At 38.4% G+C, this 13670-nt stretch overlaps 1 protein-coding gene across 3 annotated transcripts in view; it reads right to left on the bottom strand.

Moving 5' to 3' along the window:
- Nucleotides 1-2015: 2015 nt before the first annotated feature.
- Ctps2 (CTP synthase 2) overlaps nt 2016-13670 on the bottom strand; it is a 94759-nt gene continuing 83104 nt past the window's right edge. For all 3 annotated transcript variants that reach the window (XM_015488058.2, XM_015488057.2, XM_048796521.1), the window contains 3 exons: nt 11572-11716; nt 3570-3680; nt 2016-2638 (listed from right to left, as the gene is read on the bottom strand). In XM_015488058.2, coding sequence (XP_015343544.1) covers nt 3611-3680; nt 11572-11716 — 215 coding nt within the window. In that variant the 3' untranslated portion in view covers nt 2016-2638; nt 3570-3610. The remainder of the gene's footprint in view (nt 2639-3569; nt 3681-11571; nt 11717-13670) is intronic.

The following is a 13670-nucleotide window of genomic DNA, read 5'->3' on the forward strand; positions in this document are numbered from 1 at the left end:
GGTCTCCTAGGTCTGGGTCCACCATCTTGAAACACTATGTGGCCAGGCACACATCTGGGTAAACTATTTACTCACTTTGCCCAAATAGCCTTCCTTGACTCTCCAGCTTGTCACAGGACCCCATTTTATTCTCTCTCACAAGCCCTTTTGTTCTTGTTCTTTGACACCCTCAGCTCCCTGAACATACAATTATAATTATGTACTTATGAGACTAACGCGCTGCCTACTGCGCTAAGGAGGCTGCCAAAAAAAGAAAAAAAAATAATAATTATGTACTTATTTCTCTATAGATTTAAAACCTGCCTGCCCCAAGAGACAGGCAAGTGCAAGAGGTAAGTGACTCCCTCTATATCCTGTACCTGACACCATGCCTGGCTCATGCTGGGGGCTTAAGACAGATTTGTTGAATGAATGATTCATAGTGACTTCCTAGGAGCTCTTGTCCCTCAGTTGCTCTGGTATTCTAAGCAGCCATGCCACGACTGTTCTGTGCTTCGCTAGAATCAAAGTTCAAGGAGAGTGTCCAAAAGAGAAAAACCTCATGTACCAACAACAAAGAGGCTAGCTTATTGTTTTGTAAGTGCTCTCTGTTCTGGTCCTATTTACATACACCATTGGTCCAAAGCAAAAGCACTTTGTTATAAGTGACTTTAGAAGTCCTAATCATTAAAATTGAAAACTTCCATTTAAGTCAGACTACCCCTTTGTGATATTAAAAGTATCCCCCTCTGTGTTTCTATCCCTCTCTCTATGAGACCTATTCCAGCTTTTAACCTGGGCTTTTCATTCGGAACCCCTTATGATCTTTGAGCTGTAATTTTCACGAATGGGGCCCTGAAGCTCTTTTTTGTTTACCACAATTGTTCATTTCATTTCTGCATGTATTTGGTAGATGAATTTCCTGTAACGTCTTACAAAATAATGCTGTAACATCTTGTAGTATTAAAAAAAAATTGAAAGGCCAACAAAAAAACCTACCAAAAAAAGAAAATAATAGAGCAGTTAAAATATTTAAATTACTATTAGAAAGTTAAAATGTAAAAACAGGAAGTATACTAGATGAGAATGTTGTGTATCAGGGCCAGGACCGAAGGAAGTGAGAAATGTGCAGGACTGTTTTTATATTTTTATATTTTTTAATTTTTCAATTATTTTAAAATTTGATATTTTGTTCACTGTGGATTTTTTTTCCTTCAGTGCCGAGTATCAAATCCAAGGCCTTGGACATGCTGGGCAAGCACTCTATAGCTAGCCCTAATTTTTTTAATTGATTTTGATTTTTAAAAAATATTGCATGAAAATATTAGTGATTGTTCCTCAAAAGTTAAACAGAAATACCATATAACACAGTGATTCCTGGTATAAACCCCCAAGAATTAAAAAACAACCAGGCACAGTGGCTCAGGCCTGTAATCCCAGTGGCTTGGGAGGCTAATGCAGGAAAATCTTGAGGTCAAAGCCAGCCTCAGCGACTTAGTGAGGCCCTAAGCAACTCAGTGAGACCCTGTCTCTAAATCTAAATAACATATAAAAAAAGGACTGGGGATGTGACTCAGAATGCCCCTTAGTTCAACCCCTGGTACAAAAAAAAAAAAAAAAACAGGTGTTCCAAAATGTATATGCAAGTGAATGTTCATAGCAGCATTATTCACAATAGCCCAAAGCCAAATGTCCATCAACAAATGAATCAATAAATTGTGGTAGAAATATACAGTGGAATTTTATTCAGCCATAAAAAGAAATGAAGTTCTGATACATGCTACAACATGGACAAGCCTCACCAACATTACAATATATGAAAGAAATCAGTCACAAAAGGTCACACGCTATATGATTCCACATGTATGAAATATATGGATAGGAAATACAGGATAGGAAAATTTATACAAATCAAAGAGAGATTTGTGACTGCCAGGGGATACGAAGAGGGGGGATGAGGAGGAGCTGCTCATGGGTACAGGGATTTATTATGGATTATTGACAATGTTTGGAGCTAGATAAAGGTGGTGGTTGCACATCGGTGCATGCTACTGTATCATTCACTTTTAAATGGTTAATTCTATGTTATGTGAATTTTACCTCAATTTAAAAATTTGTATATATTACTGATCTTGATTCCTGAGTTTTTTGGATATTGTGTCTAAGGTGAGACCCTTATTTGCCACTCCAAGTCTTCAACCTGCTAAATTTCACTTTTAACTGGAAATAAGCAGGGTGAGAAATTGAAATAATCTTCATCCACACATGAACCTGAGGATGAGTTCCAGGTAACAAAACAAATCATTTTTTACTCAAAATTAATTACGGCATGTGCCCTGCCACATAACACCAGGAAGGCCCAATTACCTGGATCCCTGCTCACCACCTTGACATCATGTTGCACTGGACAAAACACAGACATACTTTCTCCCCCATTATTGTTGCTAGGGAAAGTTTAATTAACTACGGAAATTTGTGAATACCAAAGGCCACCTATGGAAGGAGAAGAAAACTACCCCCTTTGATTCTGGTTCATGGAAGTAAGCATTGCCAAATTCCCTTTGAGCCTTTATATCCCATATTTGGAGAACAAAGCGATTCTTTATGAGTGTGGTGATTTCAGATAATTCCTTCATCTTCACTACAACTACTTCAGAGGCTTAAAAAAAAAAAAACACAAGTATTAGCCACATCAAAATAAAATAATACATGTCCTTAAAATACCTCTAGATAGTCTTTACACCATTTTAACTTGCTCCTAAAAGCCAACACATTTGAAGCAAACCTAAATGGATACAGTTTAGCTTCCTCCCCCCAATGAACATTCATAGTCTGCCCCTCATACAAATATGAAGGGAGCTCACACTAGAACAATAAACTCATGACAAGTTTTCCAAAAGCTATTGTCCCTACTAAAGAGAAGCTTATCCAATTTGAGGCCAGCCATAACCCCTAGGGTACTCCCAAACCATATCCACCTCTGAATATAAATTTAATAATGCTATCCTGGCAGCTATCCTCTCTCATAATGCATAATAGAGCCACGGGGAAAATAAGCTGCCCTTGGACACCAAACCTATCTCTGGCACTTCCCTACAAAGAAATAAAATGCTATTTTATTTTATACAAATCCAAGAAAATATGCTTTGGGAGGAGTGGCCCTGACTAAGAGTCAGCAAAATGATTTTTGTAAATAAAGTTTTATTAGCACACAGCCATGTGCATTTATTTCTGTATTGCCTGTGGCTGGATTCCTACTACAATGGCAGAATTGAGTAGTTGTGACAGAGACTATAAGATCCATAAATCCTAAGAGACTTACTATCTGGACTGGCCTTACAGGAAAAAAAAAAAAACTGTCAACTCTAAACCTAGACCATTTATAACTCTACGCCCTCCATCCTTCAGGTACCCATTTATAGGTGTACCTGTAAATTGTTGACCTCAGATGCATTCCATTTGGGTTCAGTCTATCCTACTAACTGTACCGGTCAAATAGGAGCATCCCAAGGGAGAAGGATCCTGAGACACAAGTCCTATAACACTCCCATAAGCTTATAAGACAAAAACACTCAAAGATTCCATCTTACCCTTTTAGGCAGTCCCCGTTATTCCGAGACATGTATTAGCTTCAGCTGATTTCCAACTCAGCTATCCTTGGCTCTGAAAAGCTGTCATCGCTGGCATCACTGTATCTATCACTAGATCAAAAGAGGAACTAATTTAACAAGGCATAAAACACAAACAAACAAACAAACAAAAACCTAGGCAATGATTCAATTTTCCATTCCAAACATGTTCCATAATTAACCTCTACTCAGAGAAAATATTAGGAAATATTCTATTATCACATTCTAGTCACTACAGAAAGAGGTCAGTCCAACCACAAGTAACAGCTGACTTCTTTGGCCAGAGAAATTGATGGCGTGCTTTCATTGAAAATTGGAAGTTACTTCTTCAGAAAATTTAGAAAAGCATTTCAATTTAAGTTGAAATCTATAATTTTCTGAAGACCAGTGATCACTTGTATATTTCAACAAAAGCCTTGATTTCCCACCTGCCAACCTTACCTATTGTTTGCTGTCTACTGGAGGTGTTCTATTAGTAAATTGATTTAAATAAAAGCCTGAGTTGATGCACCCTTTTATTCTCTGTGAATCTACTCTTGTCCAACTAAGGGCTAAATAAAGCTCAGTCCATCTGAGTTTGAGCCACATTTAGACCTATTCCGACTGACCACAATTTTCTCAAGTGCACAAAATATTACATGGCTATTTAGAGCTCTTTCACTTTTTGCCCTTCTGATGACAACTGTTTCTTTAGGCAATGAAGGGAGTCCAGGACACACTACTCCAGAATACAGCACCTCAGCAGAGTGACAATATTAAGCCATAGGATGCTGAGAGACAGTATGTGCTAGAAGGTCTCCTGGACCTTCCCCTGCCCTCTGGCCCTGAAGCAGATAATAAGAACCTCAGTTGAGAGGTAGTCTCCCTAAACCCCAATGGAAAGGAGTATTCTTCTCTCAGAAAACACTGAGACACAGAGAAGAATAATCTGAATAAAATGACCTTGCTAAGTTTCCCCTGGTTCATTACCATGACACTATACTCACTGCTCTATTCTATTTCTCCATGACTCCCCACTCTTCATTACCTGCTATAGAAAACACTAGGGTTGCTGAGCACGGTGGTGCATGCCTGTAATCTCAGTGGCTGGGGAGGCTGAGGCAGGAGGATAGCAAGTTCAAAGCCAACCTCATCAACTTAGCAAGGCCCTAAGCAACTCAGCGAGACCCTGTCTCTAAATAAAATATAAAAAAGGGCTGGGGATGTGGCTCAATGGTCGAGTGCCCCTGGGTTCAATCCCCAGTACCAAAAGAAAAAAACACTAGTGTTTATCTGTTTGTTTGGGTCTTCATTTCCTTATAAAGACTCCATGTCACATAAAACACAAATAAACGTGTGTGCTTTTCTGTTGTTGATCTATCTTTTGTTATAGGGGCCTCAGCCAGAAACTAAGATGGTTAGAGGAAAAGATGGTTTTTCCTCCTCACTGGCCACGTGAAAGGATTAGAGAACAGTAAACACAGCTGTGTGTCCCTGATTCTGTTAGTCAGCTGCAGGTTGGCTTTTGCCTCTGTTTAAGAACTATGGCTCCTCCCTAGATACAGAATTCTGCTTGCCTCTGTGCTTGAGATAACAGCAGCTCCTCATTACATGGGAACCTGTCATCTATGGTCAGCACATTCCACAGGGAGCTTGAACTTGGTGGTCATTAGGACTAGACATGCATGTTGGCTCAAGACCCAGGGAACACCAGCAGTGCACCAGAGTGCTAATGCACTCTCTAAACTCACCTTGAAATCTTATCCACTTCAGATCATATTTTCACAATGATTTATATGTCAGCAGCATGAAAGTTTTCCATTCCAACAAACATTCTCATTAATCCAAGGTTTTGAGTCACATATAGCCTTCAGAATAGGACCGATTATTGACACCTGTCACCATGCTGGGTTCCCTTAGAAATACATCTTCACCGTCAGTTACCTCTGCAATTGAACTTTTGCTCTGAGCCATGGGCTCTGTTTGGGTTTCCTTTTGCTTGGTTTAAAATAAATCAGCACATCGATGAACTCCACTAGAGTTCTACTGATCTGTGGAGACACACTGCCAGGAAGCGTTCCATGCGTGACCCATCCCTAACCTTGGCCAAGCTTTTGCTGAGTAGTAACAATGTCTGAATTTCATAACAGGTGAAATCACCACCACCACCTGCCTTTTTCTTAAATGGAACAGTTGGAGAAACTCTGTGTTGACGGGCTAGAAAACAAAGAGTTTATTCTCTACCTATTGAGTGAAAATCAATAAATAGATAAACCAAATCATAAAAGACCATCTATCTTTTCTGGTTTTCATTCTCACTGTCCTCCCTGACTTTTGGGCAAACAGCAGAGGTACTGGGGCACTACAGCAGGGAGAGAAGATAGAAGATTAAGAACAGGTATAAAAACCCAGAGTTGGTGGCACACACCTGTAATCCTAGCTACCCTGGAGGCTGAGGCAAAAGGATCTCAAATTCAAGGCCAGCCTGAGAAACTTAGTGAGACCTTATCTCAAAATAAAAAGTAAAAAGTAAAAAGTGCTGAGGATGTGGAGCTCAGTGGTAAAGAGTCCCTGGGTTCAATCCCCAGTACCAAAAAGAAAAAGAAATTGTTGGCAGAAAAAACAAGATATGTTAAATAAGCATATAAAAATATATCCTTAAATTCAATAAAGTAGAAAATGCCACCTAGTTAGACTTTAGTTCAGGAAAAATCATTTCTGTCACACAGAAATAATCATTTAAAAGGAAAAAAATAAATTTATTAAAAAATACATATTCTTTAAAAACTTGGCCAAAAATTGGATATAACCTCTCCCTACTCAAATGCTCAATCCTTGCTGGTTCCATGCTTCATTTTGTTGTCAGAGAATTAGCAAAGGAAGGGAATTCAGAAGTTGTACTCAACTCCCTATAGGAGAAGAAATGAAGGTCAAGGGTGTTCAAGTGACCTACCTAGCACACAACTTGTTTGAGATGGGGCTAGAATTCCCATCATACTAACCCAGGCCACAAATTCATCTCTAAGTTGGGCTGCAATGGGGCAGCCAAGCCCACCAGGGCATGTCACCTGACACTACAAGTGAGAAGGGGCCAAGGACCAAGGGACCTCCATTTCCTCAGGTATCACATGGTACACACACTTCCTTCCCTATTTCTAAGCCCTGAAAGGAGTAGGGTGGGCTCACATTTTTCCTCTCATATTCCCCCTCACACTATTAATAGTATTTATTTATTTACATAAATAAGTATTATGTATTAACCATGTATCTTTGGACAAGGTCACTTGACTCCTGAGACCCAAGAAAACGTGGCAATAATAAATTACAACTTCACCACAATGTTATGAGGGCCAAAACAGAATATACATAAACTTGCTCTGAAAGTTACATAAAAACATAAGTTGCTACTATTTATGAGGGTTACATATTCATACTGATATCACCTGCAAAACTCGTGAAATATAAAGAATCAGTTGAAAACTGTTAAGTGCATGTTTTTCAGAATTGTTTCTGGTACCAAGTGTAATTCCCTACCCACATTAGCCAGTGGACTTGTGTAGGTCTGTTTTGAATATACTGGGTCTTGATTCTATCCGAAGGGTGTCTGCCCTGAACTCTGCTAATACATCGAAATGGCCCAAACTGATATGACAAAATGAGGCTTAGCTTGAGTTTATGCATCTGCAATGCTAATGACTGGGTTCACCAATTTTCTTTTGTATAGGTTGAGAGATAAGCCATGACACTCAAGAACAGAACTACTGTTCTGTAGCTCAATGGCAGAGCATTTGCCTGGCATGCATGAGGCACACAGAACAAACTTAAAAGAAGTCATAAGCTAAATTTATCTGGGTGAATTTTCACTTAATTTAATATATATCAGCTCCATCTTAAAACTAACCCATCTTTTTCAGTAATCTCCATACACACACAGAGAGAGCTTCTCAATGGGAAGAATTATCAGATATTAGATTTAAATTCTATGAAGTACCACAAAGTACAGACACATTCAGTGTGCCTTGTTACATTTGAGAAGGGGAAGGTTTTAAACCTGAACTGTTTAATACAGTAGCTACAAGCCACAGTGGCTATCTAAATTTAGATCAAATAATATTAAAAATTCCATTCCTCATTTGCCCTATTCAATTGCTCGATAGCCAGGTGTGGCTAGTGATGGCAATATTTAATAATGCCAATTATTAAGCATTTCAATCATTCCAGAAAGTTTTAATGGATAGTGCTGATTTACAAAGAAATGAATAATGAGTTTTTAAAAAACAAACTACAATCAACATGCAATGGTCCTCAGTGTTTTTAAAGGTCTGGATACCTATAGTTAAAAATCACAGCAAATATCTCTCATGCATACATGTGCCCTCCCCAAATAGTAGAAACTCTTCTTTTAAGAAAGTATCTCACAGGACCATTTCTTCAAGACAAAATGAAAATCAGCAGCAGCGACTCATGGAAATCCCTATCCTCAGGACACTAGCCTGACTTAAAAAACTTGACCACAATGGTCTCCATGTGGTTGAGAGACAAAAGGCTTATCATAGTCAAGCGTATCTGTCCTGGCTCCTAATAAATTCCCATTATAAGAAAACATATTCCAAGGCTCCAGAGAAAGGGTATAGTAATGCCTCATATAACCCACCTTTTATGCAACCTCAAGGCAACCATTAAATCACTTCTTCATTAACGGAAGGAGGTGGTTGGAATTTAAAATATTTTAATGGCATAGTTAGGATTCCCAGCATGCATGAGTTCCTACAATACTTTCTATCAGAATCCATTTCATGTGAAAAAGCATGTCTTAAAACACGTTGCCATGCACACAGTTTTCCCCAAAGCATTGTTACTGCTATACTTACTTCCTTCTCAAAGGGCCCCTGGAAGCCATAAAATATAAGAGCAATGGAATAAAAACTTAGTATGCTTTGAATGAGTTTTGCATTTCATAGTAAACAGTAGAATTGACCCAGGCAAGGCATTAAAAGCACAGAATTCTGTATTACTTTGAACTCCACTCTGGCTGACCCCACATCATCAACACTAGAGTTAATCAACATCAATAAAGAACGTCTTTTTAGCCCTATATAACCCCCAAGGTAAGGTGCACTCAAATGTGATTTCTTTAATAATAATTTATCAGAAAAAAAGAATCTCCAGGCATGGAGTTGAAGTTAGTCACAGAGCAGGGAAACAGATTTAAAATGTTTAAAACAGCTGCTCAAAAGATAGCAAAAAAGGACTGGGGTTGTGGCTCAGTAGTAGAGTGCTCACCTAACATGTGTGAGGCACTGGGTTCTATCCTCAGCACCACATAAAAATAAAGGTATTGTTTCCACCTAAAACTAAAAAATAAATATTTTAAAAAGATAGCAAAAAAGAAGCAAGCTCTTTTTTCTAATTTTCAATTCCTTTATGCTTGAAATACAAAAAGGGGAGAAAGTAGTATTTTGATAATGGTTCATAAAGCACCATCTCAACTATTCCTCATAGCAACCCTAAGAATGAAGAGTGGTAACTTGGACAAAATTTCCCAGTAAGTGATACAGCCAGAGGTCAAATGCATAGTACTTACTCTATGTGTTGATACTGTCCCCACAGAAATAAAAAATTTGCACCATATATTATAATAACAACCCCAGGCAACATCAACCTTGCAGCCAAAAAAAAGTCAAAAAGCAAGAGGATTCCAAGTCTGAAATGGTGGTGGACATTGAATATCAATTCATGCAGGGGAAAACAGCATCTTACTCTGACTCAGCCTAAATGGAGTAAGCATGCCTCAGAGGGAGAAATGACCACTCTGCCAAAAACAGAGGGCTACTCTCACCTCCATGCCCCACCTTATCCATTCCCGTGGGCTGGCATACTGATAGGATAGAGATTGGTCTTCCCAGCTCACTAAGCAGTTCAGAAATACATATCAAAAGCCAAGAAGCAAAGACATTAAAACCCTCTGGGGAGTTCAGAGGACTACAAGCTGTTTCACATGGATTTATCCTATATGCCCAGGGAAGACACTGAGGGTGGGTTTTAAGCTCCAAAATAATGTGGGAAGATCACTCTGAGGGCAGAAGATGGATTAGGAGGAGGAAAGCTAGAAGCACAAGACCAGGTAGGAGGCTATGCAGTAGGCAGGCGATGAAGGAAATTGGAATTAAGGTAAAAGAATAATAATAGCATCATCATTCCTATTTAAGTTCCTACCATAGACTAGTCTAAATTGTTTTCTTACAATTACATGAGACAGTCTCCCTCCACTATACCAGCAAGACCACCCTTTTATACATGGGACAAATTATACTTAGACACAAGAGGAGAGACATCACCAAAGAATTAGAAGCTTTATTTAATGGACCACAATTTCCCATAGATTTATTCATTCTAAAAATGGTCTAACCAAGTACAGTGGCACACACCTGTAATCCCAGCAGCTCAGAAGGCTGAGGCAGGAAGATTGCATATTCAAAGCCAGCCTCAGCAACTTAGTGAGACCCCTGTCTTTTAAAAAAAAGAAAATGGAATGGGGATGTAGCTCAGTAGTTGAGTGCTGCTGGGTTCAATCCCTGGTACCCCCCCCCAAGAAAAAGGTTTAATGATGTAATTAATAAGTTACACTTGTAAGACTGGAGTTGTGGCTCAGTGGTAGAGCTCTCGCCTAGCATGTGCGAGGCACTAGATTCAATCCTCAGCACCACATAAAAATAAATAAATAAAATAAAGGTATTATGTCTCAGTACAACTTAATATATATATATATATATATGTGTGTGTGTGTGTGTGTGTGTGTGTGTGTGTATATATATATTTTAGAGTTATACTTGTACAAAGAAGATAGCATAGCAGGCCTGAGGCAGCCATCTTTAGAAAGGGCAACAGGGTTGGTTCTCGGCTGGTGTCTATACATGTGCCTTTCAGAATGTATGCTCCATTACTAACTGATTAAAATCCTTTTGCTGGGCCCAGGTTGTTTGTACAAACAATGTGATTTATAGTGAACACAGTTGTCCTTCTAGGAGTCTGGAATTTGGGGGTTTCTAGGCAGAGAACCTCTACGTGATCAGTCCTCAACAAAATCCCTAAAGACAGACAGACTTCTCTGGGCAGAAATATCATGCACATTTTGCATTCACTGCTAGAAGGAAGGTGAGCTCCGTGTGACTTATCACAGAAGGGAGAAAGCACTGAAAACCTGCAAATGGATGTTTCCAGACTCCACTTCCATCTTTTCCCTTACTGAGCCTGCTGTATATATTTACTGTGTCACTGTAATAAATATTAGCTGTGAGTTCAACTGTATTCTTATTCCTTCTTGAGAATCATCAATGTGCAAGTGGTCTTGGGAGACCCCAAAAACCAGACTCTCAGTTTGATTTTGCATATACTTTTTGAGTAGCTCACACACACACACACACACACACACACAAAAAAAAAAAAAAAAAAAAAAAAAAACATAGAGACTACATAAAGTCCTTATCCAAAATGCCTTAGGAAGGATGAAAATTTCCATTAACAAGCCAGAAGAAAAACAAAATCATTTTGAAAAAAATCTGCATACAATCTAACAAAGGATTAATTTTCCTTATAACTAAAGAAGTTACTAGTCAGTATGAAAAAGAATACAAAAGGGAAAAGGGAGCAAAAGAACAGAAAATCTTTTCATAAAACAAAGAGCCAAGAGAACTATGATATTCATATATAATTATTAATCAAAGATCAACAAAAGAAAGTCATTTTTTACTTATCAAAATGAAAAAAAATTATATGAAACAATACCCAGTGTCATCATGATCTGGAGAACTAGCACATTATTGCTGTAAACATGATTAAATTATTTGGGGGAGAGAAAACTTTGTTAAGGGTGAAAAACTGATCCTTTAAAAAAAAAAATGCTATGATAATATTCGATTTTAGAAACATAAGATGCTAGTAAATGCACATCTCGGGTCATTGCTAGGAGTAGTGAGCTGGTTACCTGGAGGACAGTTTGCATCCCTGTTGCAGGTAGGTATTCAGGTTCCCAGTTGCTGCAAGTAAGAGCCCCAAGTATGGAGGGGAAGGCTTCATCGGCCTAGAAGAAAACTCAGGATGGAATTGGACACCGACAAAATAAGGATGATCTGAAATGAGAGCAATCAGGATGTGATTGAAGCAGACAAATATAAGAACTGCTTGAAAGGTCTTCATATCTTTGAATAAGAAAACTCATTAAATGCTAAGATGATTTTTTAACTTGTCATCACAGTTACTTTCATGATCCGTTTCTGGAGTAGAATTCTAAATATAAAGCACATCTCACTTAATTCAGGATTTTATCTGTGGAAGGTGTTAGCAAAACTAAGCGATAGTTTGTGAGTGCCATGATGAATCGTACATTCCCAAAGTCAGCCTGCTTCTAGAAGGCCCTTTGCAGATTTGTGTTGGCTCTGTTTCCATGGTATCCCTCAGACTGCAGGCTAACCCAGGATCATTCTTTTTCTGAGATGGCTTCAGGCCATTTCCTGTAAAGTCTTCTCTGTCCCTGAGGGAAGGGTCCCCAGGGATAAACAAACACAATGCTGACCCAGTGGGCTGCCCCTGGGAAACAACAAGGACAACTGCTTTTCTAGTCACAGCTTTGTTAGGTATTAATCATAACACCATAAAATGGAATTGGTACTCATATTTCAGTCTATGCCAACTTGTCTCTGAGTGATGAAAAGACAGGCTTTCAACATGTTCACAGTAGCTACATCTCAAGGTGGCAAGAGTTCAAGCTCTTTTCTTCTTCCTTATATGTTTCTATATTGGGTGAACCTTCATGATGAGCATGTGTTACATTATCATGAAGAAAAATTAAGCTATTTTCATATCAAAGGTTATAAGAACCCCCTACATGATGAATTCAAATTCTCCCTCAGGTAATAGGAACAGAAAAGTAGCTTTTCCCAGATATCCAGAATCTTGTTTTAAAATAAAAAGAATTAAAAGGGTGACACTTCCAAATCTGGGTAGAAATTCCATATTCCTCACCACCACCACCACCACCAATCACAACTCTATAAAGCTATGTGTACTCCTAGATCATGGAGCACATAGATTGAGCATGTCTCTCTAATCCTATCATTATCATAGTACAGAGCATGGTTATTATGCTGTATTTCCAAATTTGAAAAATAATTGCTATATGTATCAAGCTGAATATAATTAAATAAAATGCTTTATGGGGAAAATAAAATAACTTCAAAGCTTTCAATAAGACGTTTTATCAAGTGGTCTAAAAATCTAGTACAAAATAAAAATCACCAATTCCTGTCACCCCTAGAGACCCAAAGGTACTGTATAGCAATAAGGAAATGATGATTGAACAAAAAATTTCTACTTCCTAAGGTTATCATTTAGCCTACAAAATGGTAGTTTCTAGTAACATGTGGCTATTTGAACTCACTAGAATTAATCAAGCACATTTCAAGTGCTCTGTAGCCACATATGGCTAGTAGCCACCATACTAAACAGGGCAGAATAGTTCTATCATAGCAGCTCTGATCCCAGAAAAATCCGGTGCAGAAATCCTCTGTATGTAAGAAGAAGCCTCCTTGAATTAGAAGGATACTTAGGTATGAAAGTTTCCTTGTCCCAGGAATTCATCCCTTTAAGAAAAGAAGAGAAATCATCCACACTTAGAGAAGAAATTAAGCAATGTAGCTTTAAATTTAAGTCAGGGTAAATGTTATAGCATAGTCTTGGAAAGAAAGCAGACAGTAATTGTGTTTTTGTGGCGCTAACAGATAGAAGCTCAGAAATGGATCATGTAAAAGCCAGGGATAGAATATCTGAATGAATGAATCATTGTTCTGAATCACTCTATCCAAAAAATTCACTACACCAATATGAGGAAAGACTAAAAAGTTTTAAATTTTGATGATCCTCTATCAGTCAGATAAAGTAACTTTAAAACAATGTTCTCAGGGGCTGCAAGGTGGAGGGTAGCTTAGTGGTAAAGCACTTGCCTAGCACGAGCAAGGCCCTGGGCTCCATTCCCAGCACGCAAAATCACTACTTTGGCTTTAAGCCAAATTCTTTTGTGGGGGCGGG

This window comes from Marmota marmota, unplaced genomic scaffold (genome assembly GCF_001458135.2).
Source record: "Marmota marmota marmota unplaced genomic scaffold, marMar, whole genome shotgun sequence".
Lineage (NCBI taxonomy): Eukaryota > Metazoa > Chordata > Mammalia > Rodentia > Sciuridae > Marmota > Marmota marmota.